Source organism: Anser cygnoides, chromosome 17 (genome assembly GCF_040182565.1).
Source record: "Anser cygnoides isolate HZ-2024a breed goose chromosome 17, Taihu_goose_T2T_genome, whole genome shotgun sequence".
Lineage (NCBI taxonomy): Eukaryota > Metazoa > Chordata > Aves > Anseriformes > Anatidae > Anser > Anser cygnoides.
The window spans coordinates 12,095,694-12,111,275 of NC_089889.1; the positions used below are offsets into that span (position 1 = coordinate 12,095,694).

General features: G+C 44.3%; 1 protein-coding gene across 3 annotated transcripts in view; it reads left to right on the forward strand.

Annotated features, from left to right (window-relative positions):
• TAOK3 (TAO kinase 3) overlaps positions 1 to 15,582 on the forward strand; it is an 84,783-nt gene that overhangs the window by 20,439 nt on the left and 48,762 nt on the right. For all 3 annotated transcript variants that reach the window (XM_066978907.1, XM_066978909.1, XM_066978908.1), the window contains 2 exons: positions 13,793 to 13,891; positions 15,113 to 15,323. In XM_066978907.1, the coding sequence (XP_066835008.1) occupies positions 15,204 to 15,323 (120 nt within the window). In that variant the 5' untranslated portion in view covers positions 13,793 to 13,891; positions 15,113 to 15,203. The remainder of the gene's footprint in view (positions 1 to 13,792; positions 13,892 to 15,112; positions 15,324 to 15,582) is intronic.

Sequence of the window (15,582 nt, forward strand, 5' to 3'; positions counted from 1 at the left end):
TGTAATTGTCTGAGCTTTTAATTCGGGTCAGCCTTGCATTCGATATTAACAAATTACCGAGTTTGTTAATTGAGAAGGTTTTGGTCCTGTATTCAGTATTTAAAAAAAAAACACACATTTTTATGCCCATCTATCTGGTTTTGCAGCTGCAGTTTTGAGCTGAAGCTTGTTACCTTTTGGTTATGTTCCACTGCTTCAGCTCTTCTCAGAGGGCAGAAGGAAGAACAGCTCTCCTGTTTTCCTATTGTGTTTAATGCATCATTATCCCATATTTATCCCCTGTGTAAGCTGGCTTTATTTTCAGCATACCTTCATGTCGATGCCTTCCTCTGCGTCTGATACTGTCTTTCCCTGCTTTATTTCTGCTGCTTTCTTCCTGTAGCTGATGTGGGTACTGTATTTGGGTGCTGCCACATCTTTGTTCCTTATTTTCTGCTGTGACATTAGTCCTTCTGGCATGGCTCTGTCGTATTCATGCGTCCTGATGCTCCATTTGCCTTTTCGACTGCCTCTGTGCACTGAGCAGATGTTTTCGTAGAGCGCTCTGTGCCAACCCCCAGGTCTTTTTCCTCTGTGGTTACACGTAATTTAAAATTCAGCAGCGTGTGCGAGGAGCTGAAAATATTACTACTACTGTAACGACCCTGCTTTTACAACGTGCATTTCATCAGTCGCTGTTCTGCTTCTGTTCTGCTCAGACTTCTCAAGTCTGAGCCAGTCGAGATGGTCCTGGCTGTGGTTTTGATGTAATTTCATCACCTCTGCCATGAGGGAGCATTAGCTGTAAGTGACCGAAACCTACGCATTGTTGTTAAATTTAATAATCCCACGTCTGTCATTGCTGTAGATGCCTTCTGAAAAATACCGACCAACTAAATGGCTATTTTGGTGACAATTCACAGTGGTAAATTATCATTAGAGCAAAAATAATTATATTTTACAACAGTCTCTAAATGGTCCCTGCGCAGTGCTCCCCATGAAGCCTGGATTTTGTGGCTGCTCAGGCACCGGGACGCGCGCCTGCCAGCATGGGCTGCAGTTCCTTGCTTACCGCTTACACTGAAACACAGAGATTTCCAAATTCATTTTCTTTGATATCCTTTGTGTAATATTTTCTCATTTATTCATGTCTCTGACCTGAACTCGTCTGTTCCCTCCTGCAGCAGGACGTCCCATCGCTGCCACGCTGTTACCAGCGTGCTTTTGTCCCTGCGGCTGCCTTCCCAAATCCTGACACCTTTCGCTTCCGTGCAGGCAGGAAATAATCTGAGATTTAGGCACTTCCTGTACAAGTTGCGCCGGCACTTAATAACTTCTGACTCTCCCCTCCCAACACCTTTCTGCTGTAGGCTGTGGAGGTTTTCAGACGTTTCTGCCAGGTCGCCCAGCGACCAGGGAATTCAGCTGAAGATTTGCTGATAATTTATCGGTATCCTCGGTGTCTCTGGGACATGGGTTTGCTGTTACTGGGAATTGCAGCGTGCAAATGCACTCCTTGTTCTTGCTAAAAGCCTACCGACGTGATCAGCAGGGCAGCTTAATGTTCTGAAACAGTAAGTCTTGGTGGTTTGAAACCCAGCTGGGGAGATGTGTGCCCGTAAGGATGCACTATGGAAACTTGCATTTTGAATTTCAAGGGGAGAAAAAACGTAAGCATAGGTTATTTAAAATGAGAATTAATGTCAGTTGAACTTGACTTCGTGGCTGCAATGCTGAAAATAAAAACAAAAGGAGGGTATGCTGAGGCAAGGTGCTTGGCTCCCTGCGTGCACCAGTCTGGGTGACAGCTCCTCTTCCCTGCCTGCCGCTGCTGGACTCCTTTGGCTGGAGCCAAGCCCGCGCTGGCCTGGGGAAGGTTGTGAGCTGACCTGCAGCACATTCAGTTTCAACATCAGACTCCAGTGCCTGCTGATGCAGATGGTTTTCCCCTCCAGTTCTCATTTAGATTTTTTTTTGTTTCAGTTAAAGCTGCTAAAGGTCAAAAATCTGCATTAAACCAGCACTAAGGGCCAGTTTTGACCTGATTAATCCCAAGAAAATAAGAGTTAAGGCTACAGTCACAGACCTGGCTCTACCCGTTATCTAGGTATCGAAATTTAAGCCTTAAGGTGCTGTATGTTTGTATATAATAGGCATGACGGCATGATGTGGTAAGACGTAATTTCAGCGTTAACTCAGAATTTTTGTTTGCTAAAGCAAAACACTTGTTTCAGTGCAGCAGTCTTCTAAATGTTGAGCTTTTTTCAGTTTTATTCTGGAACTTGTAATTGATATGGTTGACAATATATTGAGTTTTCTTCTCGTTTTTTTTGGTGGCGTGTGTAATCTGCACCGTGCTCTCCTGCCTGGTTAGGAGCCATTCATCGTTCCTGGTTGTACCGCAGGCTGAAAGCCGATGCCATTCACTGTGGGCTTTGCTCGCTTTCTTTCTCAAGTCTGAGTGTGAAAACACAGGATTTCTGTCTTCCGTGGCTTTGAAAGAATTAATATATCCTTAAGCCTTATATTCTAACATATTAACACAATTATTTTCTTAGCTTACTGGTTAAGTACATTGAATTAGCAAAAAGGTGGTAACTGTATACTAATTATAGGAAAACAAAGTGCAGCTGTAACACTACTGGGGAGCTGCCAGAGCATTCAATAACCAGGCTGGAACCTGCTCATGGAGAGAGAACTGTGCATAGGCTTCAGGATGAGGTACACAACTCACTGTATTTGGATAGACAGGTTGCCTAAATTTGACACTTCTCAATGGATGCAGTGGTATGGAGTTGTATGAGCGGCTGTGCTGGCGTACTGGGGAGGGAGGGAGGGAGGGAGGCCACTTGGAGCGATTCACAAAACACGGATAAATTTCTGTCTGAAAGTCCTAGATGCTTCTCATGCCTTGCTGAATTAAGCTGGAGGTATCCAAAGCAACATTAGGCAGGGATGGGCATGTAATTCAGTTAGGTTACGAGGTAAGTTTTTATCTGAATTAGTCAAAACTGCTTAACTTGCCGCAGAGCTGTGCTCCACAAGCCTAAACTTCAGCCTGGGGAGTGTGAACTCCCGGGGCCATACCCCAGTGTTTCTGTAAAGCGCTGGGTTGTGATCGGATGCCGGGCTTGGCAGGAGGTCTGGAGCAGTTTCAGGAAGGGTGGGGGTGTCAGAAACTTGCATTAGTGATGCAAGATGCCTCCGATCTGGATGAATGTGCACATTAGCATGCCCGTTGCATAATGAAGTCGCAGTGGAAACAGCTACTGTAGTGTCTTAAGTCCCAAAGAAGAAACAAGTTGATGGAAGAAGCCTCCTGCACCTATTCCAATGCCTGTGCTCGTCCTCCATTCACTCAGGCAGTGTGGCGTTTTTGTCCTGCCCCTTCTGGAAATAGTCTGCGTATGATGCGTGAGTTTGTGTAGCAAGAGAGGTGAACCGTGCTGTATCTACTTCTCTTAACTTGTAAGTCTCAGACCGTCGGACGTGTCCTCAGTTTCTTCTCCGAGCTGATCTCCAGATGATTGCTTTCTGAAGAATATAAAACAAACGCAGAGCCTTCCTGGAGCCTCTTCTAGTGCTGTTTATTCAGAGGAAAGCATGAATTTTATCCTGCACCTGAAGTGGAGCGACATTCCCTGCCTTCTGTATATCCTGACGTGAAAGCACCTGTATGCCTTGGTATTTTAGTGGAGTTATTGAGGGAGGGGCTGGATCAAAGCAAGCCCTTTTCAACCTTTCCTCAAATGCTTTTTTCGACAAGTACATTTGTGCATGTGTTAGTGAAAGGTATTTTTCGTGTTGAATTTACCTTCAGGAAAGAGATGATGGAAGTGCCAGGAGAGATGTGAATTTGGATTGGTGACCCCAGCAATATAAAAGTTCCTCCTGGGGTGCTAGTTCTGTGGCACAGCTCTCCCTCAAAAGTTATTGCCACAACCGAGCTGTGTTTGTGCTTTTCCTTACGTGAACTTCTGAGAAGATGGAGAAAACTCATCTGTATATTTGTTCCAAAAATAGACAAAGCCATGAAGAATCCCTGGAGCAGCCATGGCACAAACCCGCCAAGTAAGAAGTGGAGCAGCAGTGCTGAAGAGAAACACCCGGCGTTTTTGCTGATAGTGCTGTGGTTCAGGCACCACGCCCTCGGGCACAGACGGAGAACGCAGCCTTGGGACAGGAAGCAGAGAAAAATGCCTGTTAAAATCATTTATTTTTTGTTGGTATGGCCAAGCGTTGTCACTCGCGTTGCTTAGTGATTAGTTCCTAACCCTGTGAGATAGGAGAGGGCTTTGGCAAGTGTCAAGGCTTTTTCTTTCACGTGTCATCCCATCCCAAGGGCTTAGTGAACCCAAATCATGTTTGGGATGGTGCTGGGATGAAGGAGGCAGTGCAGCAGCATTCGTCTGGCTCCGAGGGCAATCAGCGATGACTAAATCCCCTCCTGCTCGTAGTGGTGAGGTGCTGCAGAAAGGAGTACCTTGGAACACCTACATTTGTAAATTTGATACCTGTTTGCTTTTGTTCAGATCTTAGGGGTCTCAAGTGACTTATTTTTGGATGGTATCCCTGTAGGTATTCAGAAGCCGCGTAGCTGTGGTGCTTGGGGACGTGGTTTGGTGGTACATTTGGCAGCGCTAAGTTAATGGTTGGACTCTGATCTTAGAGGTCTTTTCCAACCCGAGTGGTTCTGCGTTTCTGTGATCGGTGCTGTGTGCTGGATGGAGCAGCAGAAAGGAACAGATCACCTGCTGCATTTTCTTATTTCTGTGCAGAGAGTTCCCCCCCCCCCTCCATTTGCTTCCTGATCCGGAAACCTAGATTTTACTCTGGGTCGCTGTTCTCTGGGTGACCTTGAATGGGTTATTTTGTTTCTCACTTTATCAGCTTCTGTGTTTTGTAAAGCCTGGATGGCATTGCCCTCAAAAGCTCCAAGGGGCAAAGTACGTGGACACTCTGGCAGGTTCCAGGTGACAGCAAAACCACTCAGTGGTGCTGGTGCTGGACGTGCCACATCTCAGTCCACGGCTGTGCGACCTGGCTCTGCAGTGTGGTGCGGGTACTGCCTTGGGTATGCTGCTTTCTGCTGAGATTTGGGGTTTGCAGCCCCCTCCAGCCAGGTGGGCGATGCCTCCTGAAGAGCCTCACCTGCCTCCTGTGGCCACATAGCTGCTGGTATGATGCAGTATCCCCAAAACGTTCGTTTTATAAGTACACACAATGTCTGCTATGGCAAAACATCGCTTCTTTCTGCTGGACAAAGGCAGCACAATATCATCTGTTTCTTTCCAGATTTCCAGCCAGCACTCTTTTCAGAGGTTAACTGCTCCCTCCCGCTATACAATTATTAGGTAATGATGACATTTTGGCCGTTAGACATCCATATTTTTCCTTCTGTGTGTGTCTTTTTATTACTAGCCATAAAAAATGTATGTGCTAGAAAAGAATAAACTTGGAAAGCCAGTGGGTAAGTCATGTAATATTAATGACTGATTCTGTCTTGGCTGATAGATGCTAGATTAAATTCGTCTCCCTTTAATAGTAGCTTTCTCACGTGTAATTGAATTTTTGTGGACTTTTTCTAAATAAGCTTTTTCATGTTCAATGCCACTTGCGAAGCAGACGTGGAGCACCTGGATGAAACAGATGTAGGCATTTTTTAATGATGCAAGTGTGGAAAAATTGCCTCTTATATATGTTAATGGTTGCAGCCGTGCCTGTAAATAGGTCAGGAAGGGAGCGGGATGTGCTCGAGTAGAACGGAGTCGCTGAGGGCGGACCGAGCTAAAATGATAAAACTGAAGTAGCCAAAAAGGCTGTTTCCTAAAGCGTTATCTCTGGCTGGCACGGAGGGGAGGGAGGCAGGAAGGAAGGAGAGCTGTAAAAGGAGAAGTGCACGCAGGGAGGGATTCGCGGGGCTGGTGTGCGCCGGGCAGCGGGACTGGGAGCCCTGGGGAACTGGGCTGGGGGCTGTGGGTGGGGTGGGGTGGCAGCAGAGCAGGGCCGGGGTCCCGCAGCCTCCCTCGCCAAGCCTCCGTGCTGGGGAGGACGAACAGCACACACCGTGCCACGCAGCGCTCTCCCGTGGTCCGGAATGGAGAGGTTTGGTGTTTTAATAGTAAGCTCGTAATAAAAACTCACAGAGCTTTAGGATTATGGGCGATTCACAGTTCTAAATTCAGCGCTTCACGGTTACCTTCCTCTGCACCATCAAACAAGAAAAAAATCATCGCTGGGTTTGCCGTGGGTTCCTGCACGCTCTGAGAGGTACCGCGACCCTTGGAGCGGCTGCTCGCCTCCCGGTGAGCGTGTGCTGCGGCTGGTTTTACTGTGGCAAGGACCCTACTGCCGGACTCCTTTTGCTTCCAGAAAAATCAGTATCTGAGTTATATTTTCTTGCAAAAAGAATTGACAGCTTTTTTTAGTAGAAAACTACTTCTGCACAGTCAACTAATGTTATGACAAAGCTACCTGGCTCACTAGCGTGCTGTTACGTTACAGGTTCTTACCCACCATAGTGTGTTTCTATAAAGAAATCACTTTTTGCCCAGATGTTATCCCAAGCTTTTCATTGAAATGTACACACGTCCCGCTGCTACAACGCTGCCTCTCCTTGGGTAGAGCATAATTATACGTTGACCTCAATTAGTAAACCTCGCTGCTTTCCGGTTTCTGGCTGGCCTCCGAGGGACAGCTCAGAGCCACGCCACCTAGGCCAACACCACGACAACTAATTTTGAAATAAAGGTGTTTTTTTGGTGATCCAAACTCTTAACAGCCACTTGGGAGTGCGGATGGCGAGCTGCTTGGGGACACAGCACTGCGGTCACAGCTTGAGAGGGGTTGCAGCTGTGGGTTTATCCACCTGCTGGGCTTGTTTGGGTTGGTTATGTGACGGTCAACTCATCAACTCCTTGAAAATACCTAAAAGGAGCTCAAAACCACAAAATGGGTAGAGCTTTGGAAGCCGTTCCATTAATAGGTAGGAAACTCTGAGTGTGCTGGTGTCTCCTCCAACCTGCGTAAACAAATTTGATGACTTATTTTTGCCTCTGAGTAACACACAGCATAATAGTCATGAATTTATAATTGTCTGGAGTTCTCTGGCTTGTCAGCAACATGATGAAGAGCTTGATAAAAACACTACAGAAAGCCTGATGAAAATGGGAAGGCAGGCAGTTTCCACATTTTCATGATCCATATCTGAAGTTTTAGAGGTGCTTTCATGAGAAGACCTGATGAAATTTATATTTGTATGATGCCTACATATGCTAGGATTTAAAACGTTCCTGTATCCTTCCTCCCTTTCAGATGTACCCCTGAATTATTTCAAGAGTGCCAGGATTAAATACTGATGAAATTTTCTTGCTCAGAGCACGAAGCCTTTTTCTAGTCTGCAGTAGGATAGTCAGAAGCAGATGTCTTATAAAGTCATTGCTGGATTTTGAGCCGTGCAGGTATTGGGGAAGGGCTGCCTGGAATTAACTTCTATTGGTGCAGATGTGCTTTGAGGAGGAAAACAAAGAGGAAAAGCAGAAAAAACAACCCCCCAACCCCTCCAAAAATTGTTTTGCTATGCACACCCACAAAACAGTGCTGCTTCCAGGCTGCTTTGGAAAACCTGTTTAAAAAGAAGCACCTCAATGTTGAGCTTGAGCCCTACCTGATGCCACGTTTCCTTCTGCTTGTGCTGTTTCGTACCGTGCATGTGGCAGGTCGTGTTGTAAATGCTTCTGCTTTATGTGGAATCAGAGCAATATGGCTGTATCAAGTCCTTAAAGTGTTCTCTATTACGTGTCTAACAGAGGGGAGAAGGCTCCATCAGCACAAAATGGTACCTAGGGACGTTTTATGGGAAAGACCATCTTGGTGGTTAGATTTCTTTACCTGCTTTTGTAGAATACATGGGTATTACAAAGGGGTTATTATAGAGAAAAATTACCTACCCCTTCCTGAAGTGGGTTCAGAAGGGCCGTGCAGTGCTCACAGCTAGGGGTGAGGTTAAGGCCTGGTTTGGTGTGACCTAAAGGAGGGGGTCAGAAGCATGAGATGTGTGCCACCGCCTCCTGTTCCTGCTTTTTGATGCAACCATCGGATGAACATGTAAAAAGCAAAACTAAAACTGAGCGTGTTATTCCACAAGACTTAAAATTTGATAGGGTTTCATGAAGCAAATTGCAGGAGGACTTAATAGTGCTGGTCTTTATGGGAATGTTCATCAAGTTGTGAGCTTTGGACCAGGTGCAGAGAAAAAAGGTGACACTTTTCCAAACCCACCATTCAAAGGCAGAAGGTGTTGCCTTCACCTCCGCCGCCCCATTCAGCGTAATGTTGTTACTCTGAGGAAAATTAGAAGATCGCTGTAACTTTCAGCATGTATATTGTGCTTTTCCATAGGATATTCATAAAAAAGAAATTACTTTTCTTTTGAGGATAGTGACCACACGTGGTGCAGCTTCCTCAGAAACGCTGGCGGCTGCTCGATGTCGGACTTGTCGGAGCTTTCCCTGCTGCTAAAGCTAATTGTTCCTTGACCGTAAACCCACTGCTTTTCTCTTTTTATTGATTTACTTTAAATAACAGGGACAGTTGTCTTGTTCTTAGTATGTAAATACTACTAATAAAGATACTACAAATGGAACAAGGTGTCCTTTAAAAATGCTACCCTTAACCGGGGGAAAATAAAACTTCACTAAAGGTACATATCTACAACAAGAAAGTTATTAATTTCATATCCCAGGGCTACTGTGCACAGTGCTCACCTTTGTCAGTAAAGTACTGATTCATTTGTTTTATTAGCGTGAGTAATCTTTACTAGCACAAGCTGACTCGGAGTGATCCAACGCACACGTAAGCAGCGGGGAGCCCTGAACCCACGTCTGTGCTTGCCAGGCTGGTGCTGGAGGTGGATGGCCGAGCTGAAGGCTTGGCACAGAAAAACCCTTTTATTTCTTTCTAGGAGAGCTGGGGTTTCTTCCAAACACCATGTAAACGTGGATAGAAATGGGATGTGTAACAGACTCGAACGTTTTGGGCAGTTGCTTCTTGCAAAGGCCGAGCAGTTCGAGGGGCAGGCTCCTCCCTGCAGGCCGCGGCCTAGTGCTGTCCTCGTCCCCCTCATACCCCTGGGGAGCTGCAGGACACTTCCAAATGCTCACAACCTTCCGTTCTGGTTGCTCAAGGTCCCTGCGTATTCTCCATCTTCATTACATACAAATTTGATCACTTTGCTCCTTAGAAATTTTGGGACTGGACGCACGAGAGGGTTGGCTGCTCCTCACCACAGTAAAATCTTCTCCACATAGCTTGGAATCGGTGATGGATTTCAGCAAACAAAGGCTGTAGTACAGCTGCTTGTTGTGTACACTGTCAGAAAACTTTAAATAACCAGCTTGCATACCAGATATGTGTCGTAGTGTTTTACGCATTAAAATAAGCGCTAATATGCTAGGACGAACACGTGTTGCTTTCGGTTGCGTGGTATTAGTTGTACAAGTGAAGTATTCTTAGCTATCAAAGAAATGACATTGAAAAGCTTAAAATAGGGCTTTCAAGAGGTTTCTTTTCTTCTCAAAATGATCAGGCTGGACTTGAAATAACTTAATTCTTTGCTAGAGTAAAAGTAACACGGCTAGGCCAGCACATGCAATGTGATTGACTCACTTTCTCTAAGCTGAATCAGAAAACCTTTTTTTTTTTTCTCCTTGTACAGCTATTATGACAGCTGGGACCCTTTGCGTAATTAAAGCCTCAGGACCTGGATATGTTAGGAGTTGGAGTACCTGCTGCTGCAAAGTGAAGGCTCCTCATCCCCATGGGCAGGGAATTGGTGAGGGAAAGTTGGCGTAACTCGTTGCTAAAGCACCAAATGAGGCCTTGAGGCATAAGGCTTAAGTAGAAACTAAAGGAAAAAATGGCTCACACTTTAAACACAAACAGAAAAAAAGCGTTTTTGTTTGTGTTCTTGTGCATGTGTGCGAGCACTGCAGTGGAACTGGAGCGTGTGCCTGCTTTGGGTCAGATTTCTGATTTAGGGCAGGTTTTACCAGCTGCCCTTGCACTTGAGAATTTCTTTAATGCTGTCTTCCAGATTTTGGGAGAGACTGAACTGAAGGAAGGGGGCTGTGTGTGTTTGTCCTTCTTGGAACAAGTATTGTGGTGTAAAATTATCCCCCCAAAATACTCACCTAAAAATGGATGGGCGAGCCGTGTCGCACTGCTCTTCCTGCTGCCGCTCCAGCCTGCTTCCTGCAGGTTGTTTTTCTGCTTGCAGTGGAAAACTTCATCCTTGTTTTGGGAAGTACCTTGGTGTTGTTGGGAACTAAACCTAATTTTATGTGTTTCTGTACACACGTGTCACACAGCATGAGTCGCTTTCACGATTCAGGCTGTGCTTTATGAGCTGTACGCTTGCGCCTGAATACAGACTGGAGTTTTTGAGGTATTGAAATTGAGATTCCTGAGGGGGCTGGGAGCCATGCTGCAAATATTAAATGTACTGGGGAGCTAATGATGCTGGACGTGTTACAAGTTGCTTAGTAAATGAATAATTTCATAAAGAAGTGTCTTCAAGAGCGTGGCAGCAGTTACAGACTTTGGCGTGCAGGTAAGGTGACATCTTGTATGTGGCTGTAGCCACATACAGCACAGCTGGAAATAAGGGCAGTTTAGCTCTTCTTAAAAACACTTCTGTTTGTATTTTGTTGCTCTATTTATCTTCAGGTCAAGAACTGTTCTGTTACTAATAGAGCCCTTGGAGGTCATAACTGGTAGCAGGAGAATCTCGGTGCAAATGTGCATGAAAATCAGAAGCAGTGCTGCCTGCTGGTTAAGTGGGAGGGTGGCTTGTGCTTGGGGACACCTTGCTTTTTTAAACCATTGGAAAAAAAAAAAGTGTTGTAGCAGCACGATACATGCAGGGTCTGGGCAGAGATGTCTGTGGGATGAGCTGCTGCTGCTTCATGGCACCTTGCTCTAGGTTATAGACCTTTAAAAATCAGTTTGCCTTTTAGAACAGCTTTTCAGATATGAAACAACTACGATAAAACCTAATTTGTAAATCTCCTGTTGCTACAGCTAATCTTCCCTCTGTTACCCTGCCTGCGTGTCATCTCCCTGTTACCCCACCAGGAAATTCTGAAGGAGATGCACTTGGTATCAAATACTTTACCTCAGGTATTACATTGGCTACTTTAATGAACACAAAGACTAGTTTTCTCCCTGGGAGCCATCGCAAAGCAGATGCCTACCTCCTGAAGATGCTCACAGCACATGCATGTGGAAGCTTTGCTTTACTCGAGCAGAGCTTTCCTGTAAGCACACCAGCTATTTACATGCAATCTTGAGCAATCACATCATTGGTGTGTATAAAAGGGTGCTGAAAAACCATTGTAAGTTAGCCTGTATTGCTAGATAATTAAAAAATATTCTTCTTGGAGACTATTTAAATTCTTAAACTCCCACATCTTGATAATATTTCCCTTTCTTCTCTTCTGATTTAACTGGGCAGTGCAAGTTGCTCAGGTTTGGGGCCTTCGTGGTACTCTGTAAAATGTCCACACCAACTGAATGGTGTGATTATTTCTATGATTGACTTTGTCTAGATTTAATTAAACTGGTATTCTAAAGCTGAATGCCTCGATGTCGCAGAAGCATTGCACAATGACAAATTGTGCTGCTGTAGGATGTTTCCTGATTTTTTTCTTCTGATCCTCAATGAAGAATTTAACCTGGGTGCCATCAGCAGAGCAATTGTAATGTGTTCAATAAGTTTCTTTACGGAGTTTTTTCGTAGAGGATCTTTCACTTATTTTTCTTAGTATGATTCCTTATGCTAAATTTACTCTAAAGAATTCATCTCTTTCTAGCTGCTTAGAGTATTTCAGAAATGGAGCGTGAGCAGTTTGTCCTCCAAGGCTGAGATTCTCAGCCGTAACTGTTGATTGAGAGCTTTAATTTCTAGGTAGGCAGTTCGAGGCATCTCCAAATGGCCTTATCTGAACCAAATGCTGTTCTCACACACTCTGAAAATCTTGAGTCACTTGTCACATCCATAAGTCATTGCCCATATGATTAATGCTATTTTCAGTTGAAGGCTTTGGAACATGCAGTCTCAAATGCAGATTCTGGTGCACTTTTTGAAGGATGAAGAGCAGATACCAGGCTTACACTGGAAGTTGTTTCTTGATGCATTAAGTACATCAGTAACTGAAACGGCCTGCTTCAGTTGATGATACCTTGAACTTGAGTAATTTCTGCTGATGGCATTCAACTGCCATAGCGCTCTGAAGAATTGAGCCATCCAGTTCAAACTATCTTTATTTTAATCTTTCCGTTTCTAGAAGGGAGTTTTAATATTAAAAATGTGAATTTGCTAGCTTACCATGAAGCCATGTGGTTTGTATCTTTCCTGACGTAGGCAATTGAGGCATGAGACAGCACATCTAGCGCCGCCGAGCAGCCGTGCAAAGGGCTCCCAGCACCTGCTCCAAGAGGCGCTGCAGGGACTGTAGGACAGCATGGAGCACCGATGATCCATGCATGTCAACAGGGCTTGGGTTGCTCTCGATATGCTTCCCATCCCAGGCTTTTCTGATATCATTACTGGAAAACAATAGTCCTGCTGAGAACGCTTGCGTATCGTACAGCATCGATACGTATGTCAGTCCTGAATAGAGAATGACGTTGTTACTTAGAGCTTAACTTTAAATGTTGACATTTAATTTCCCATTTTAAATACCAATTTATCCTTGAATATTAGAGCTGCACTGATTTTGTTTTTTGCATAGTTCATTTGACTAGAGGTGGATAAATGTCTTCTTCCTCCGTTTGTTCTTATTGTTCTAAAGCCAAATGGGTTTTTCACTTGCCTGAAGAATGCCCGACCTGAAATGCTGCATTCTTTGCCCATGTCTGCAGGCATGTAGTAAATACAGGACCTTTGGGTGAGGCCAGTCAGCTGGGAATGAATACTCATTTCATTCATCTGGCTTCTGTCATCAGCTTGTTCCTGAGATACGTGTTTTAACTAAAATATCACAGAGTGGCTAAGACATTATCCTCTTTCTGAAGCTCCTCAGCAGGAAGACTTCTGTGCAGATGGCTTTTCCCTAATAAATGAGAAGATGAGTTAGCTTGTTTAGCATTGATTCAGGTGTACGTTAATTCAGATTTTGGCAATACAGCTGTACGTATATGAGGGCAGGTAGATTTCAAGCCCTCGGTGTGTTTGACCCCCCAAGAGGACGGGTGTTGTGGCACCGGTAGGAAGGGGTGGCTGCACTCAGTGAGTGCTCGGTGACCTGATTTGCACTGATGGGTCTAACTGCTTGCCCTCCTTTTTTTGTCTTTTAGTTGCTCATTTTCTTCTCAGCGGAATGTGACAATGTTTGACTTATTAATGTTGAGGACCTTCTTTTGAGGTTTTGTAAGTCAGGTGCAATGAGCTGAGCTAAATACTAGCCTTAGCTTTGTGAGCTGTGTCCTTTTTGTAGGTGATCTAAAAAGCGTGGTGTGAGAGCAAGCTTCCGAACCAGCTTAAGAGCCTTTATAAAAGTCAAAGAATTTGGTGTTAACATCTTTTCCCGGTGTCCTGTTCTATGGTGTGGAACAAGCCCAATGGTTATAGAACACAGAAAGGGAGCATCTTCACCCAAAGAGAGATCACTAACATTTATAGCCAGTACCCTCTTTAACTGTACTTTCAAGTGATCCTTTGACAGGTGGTGGATTTCTTGAGATGTAATATTTTCGTGTACTAGAAGATATCAGAATATTTTTTCTAAATAATAAAACTTGTTTTCCTTTGTAGGGTATCAGAGCGCGTAGAATTTGGGGAGACGAGAGCACACAACGATGCTGCTGAAAGGAATCTGAGCCACAGAGCATGCTTTGTGCCACAGTTACCCAGGTATGCTTCACCTCAGCGCTCCCCTAATGAGCCACAATTTATTGTGCTTGTTGCTCCATTACTTGTCATCCCGAGCCAAGGAGACTGTCTCAGCCTCAGACCAAAATTATGCTCTGCTTTCATCATTGCTCTATCTGGATGCTGCTTGCAGTCTGAAATCTTCTGAAGCCTTTAATGTGCGTTTTAATTTTATCTGGTTGCTATATTTCAGCCAGTCTCTCTTCAAATGCTGCACTGATTTATAACATAAGGTAGGCTGAACATTTTGGTGTTTATTTTCAGAAGCCTTTTTGTTTTAGGCACAGAGATGTGGTATCAATAAACTAGGTGCTGAGCTACATATGTGGAAATAGAGTTTTGAGGCTTGCTTCAGACTTGTCAGAAGCTGCTCCAGTTGACTCATCTGCAGATAATCTGCTGGGCTTCAGAATTTAAAAGCACGTGGGTAGAGACATCCGTCATTCCTTTGTACGCCAGTGTCTGTGAACCAATGCAAACTTTTCAGGATGTTTAGATGAGAAACGCAAAACTTTGTAGTGTTTTGTTTAATTAAAAGGTTTGGAATGGATATTTAAAATCTTCATTGAAGTGCACCTCCGTTCCATGCTATCTGCTTGTTCTACAGAAAGATGGTAAGAAAGCAAGTACCTGTCTTACCTGATGGACTCTAGGTTTTTTCAGAAGCAGTTTTGTGATGGGAGTTATCAAAACCCAATAGCCCTAGCTTTCCTAGAGCACTAGAAAATAAAATAAAAACAACAAACCCCGCACTCATATGATTGTGAAGTGTTTCTGTGGCATGGAAGAGAACTTTTCTATTAGCACCAGCTGGCAAGTGGGAGTAGAGAAACAAAGCAAACAAACAGCAGGGAAAAGTAGGAGGAACAATGGTAATAGACTAAAAAGTGACACATTCGGAGACCAGCATGGAGAATAACAAACTCGTATCACAGGATGTTTTGCGTAGCAACAGGACTTTTGTCTTCAAGTGGACCTTAGCGTAGCTGCAGCACTTGCTTCCTGTGTGAGATAAAGGGCTCTTGTACTCTGAATGCGTTTTAATCTCTATATCTAAATTGGACTAATAATTAAAAAGAATTTGCTGAAGGAAATAATAGTGAAGTCTATTGCTCCTGAAAGTGTTTCCTCTTATTTTGCTGTCAGAGGAGTGAGGACAGAAACGTGTAAGGGAAGCAAATAAAAGGTGAACTTTCTCACCAGGTGCTGAATGCTGTCTACAAACTACTTTGTCGATGAAGGAAGAAATTGATTGGGAATTGAAAGCGCGAGCTAGTTCGTAATACTGGTCAACATGCGCAAAGGGGTGCCAAAGGACCCAGAAATAGCTGACCTGTTCTACAAAGATGATCCTGAAGAAATATTCGTGGGTTTACATGAAATCGGACATGGAAGTTTCGGAGCAGTTTACTTTGTAAGTACAGTTCTTTACCTTCTTTTTGGGAAATGAAACCTATTTATCTAGTATTTTGCAGATTCTCGGCATGTGTAAAAGTGGGCATCCTTTCAGCTCTTAGTGTTTTGTGTTTGTTAGCTTTAGCATAGCACATCTTGGAAATAAGTGTCTCCAGAGCACTCCTGAGCTCTTTGCTGTTCCAGCTGTATTTAGAGAAGCAGTCGATTATAGGCTTAATAACATACCCAATCACACAGGTTAAGTATATGGTATCTGG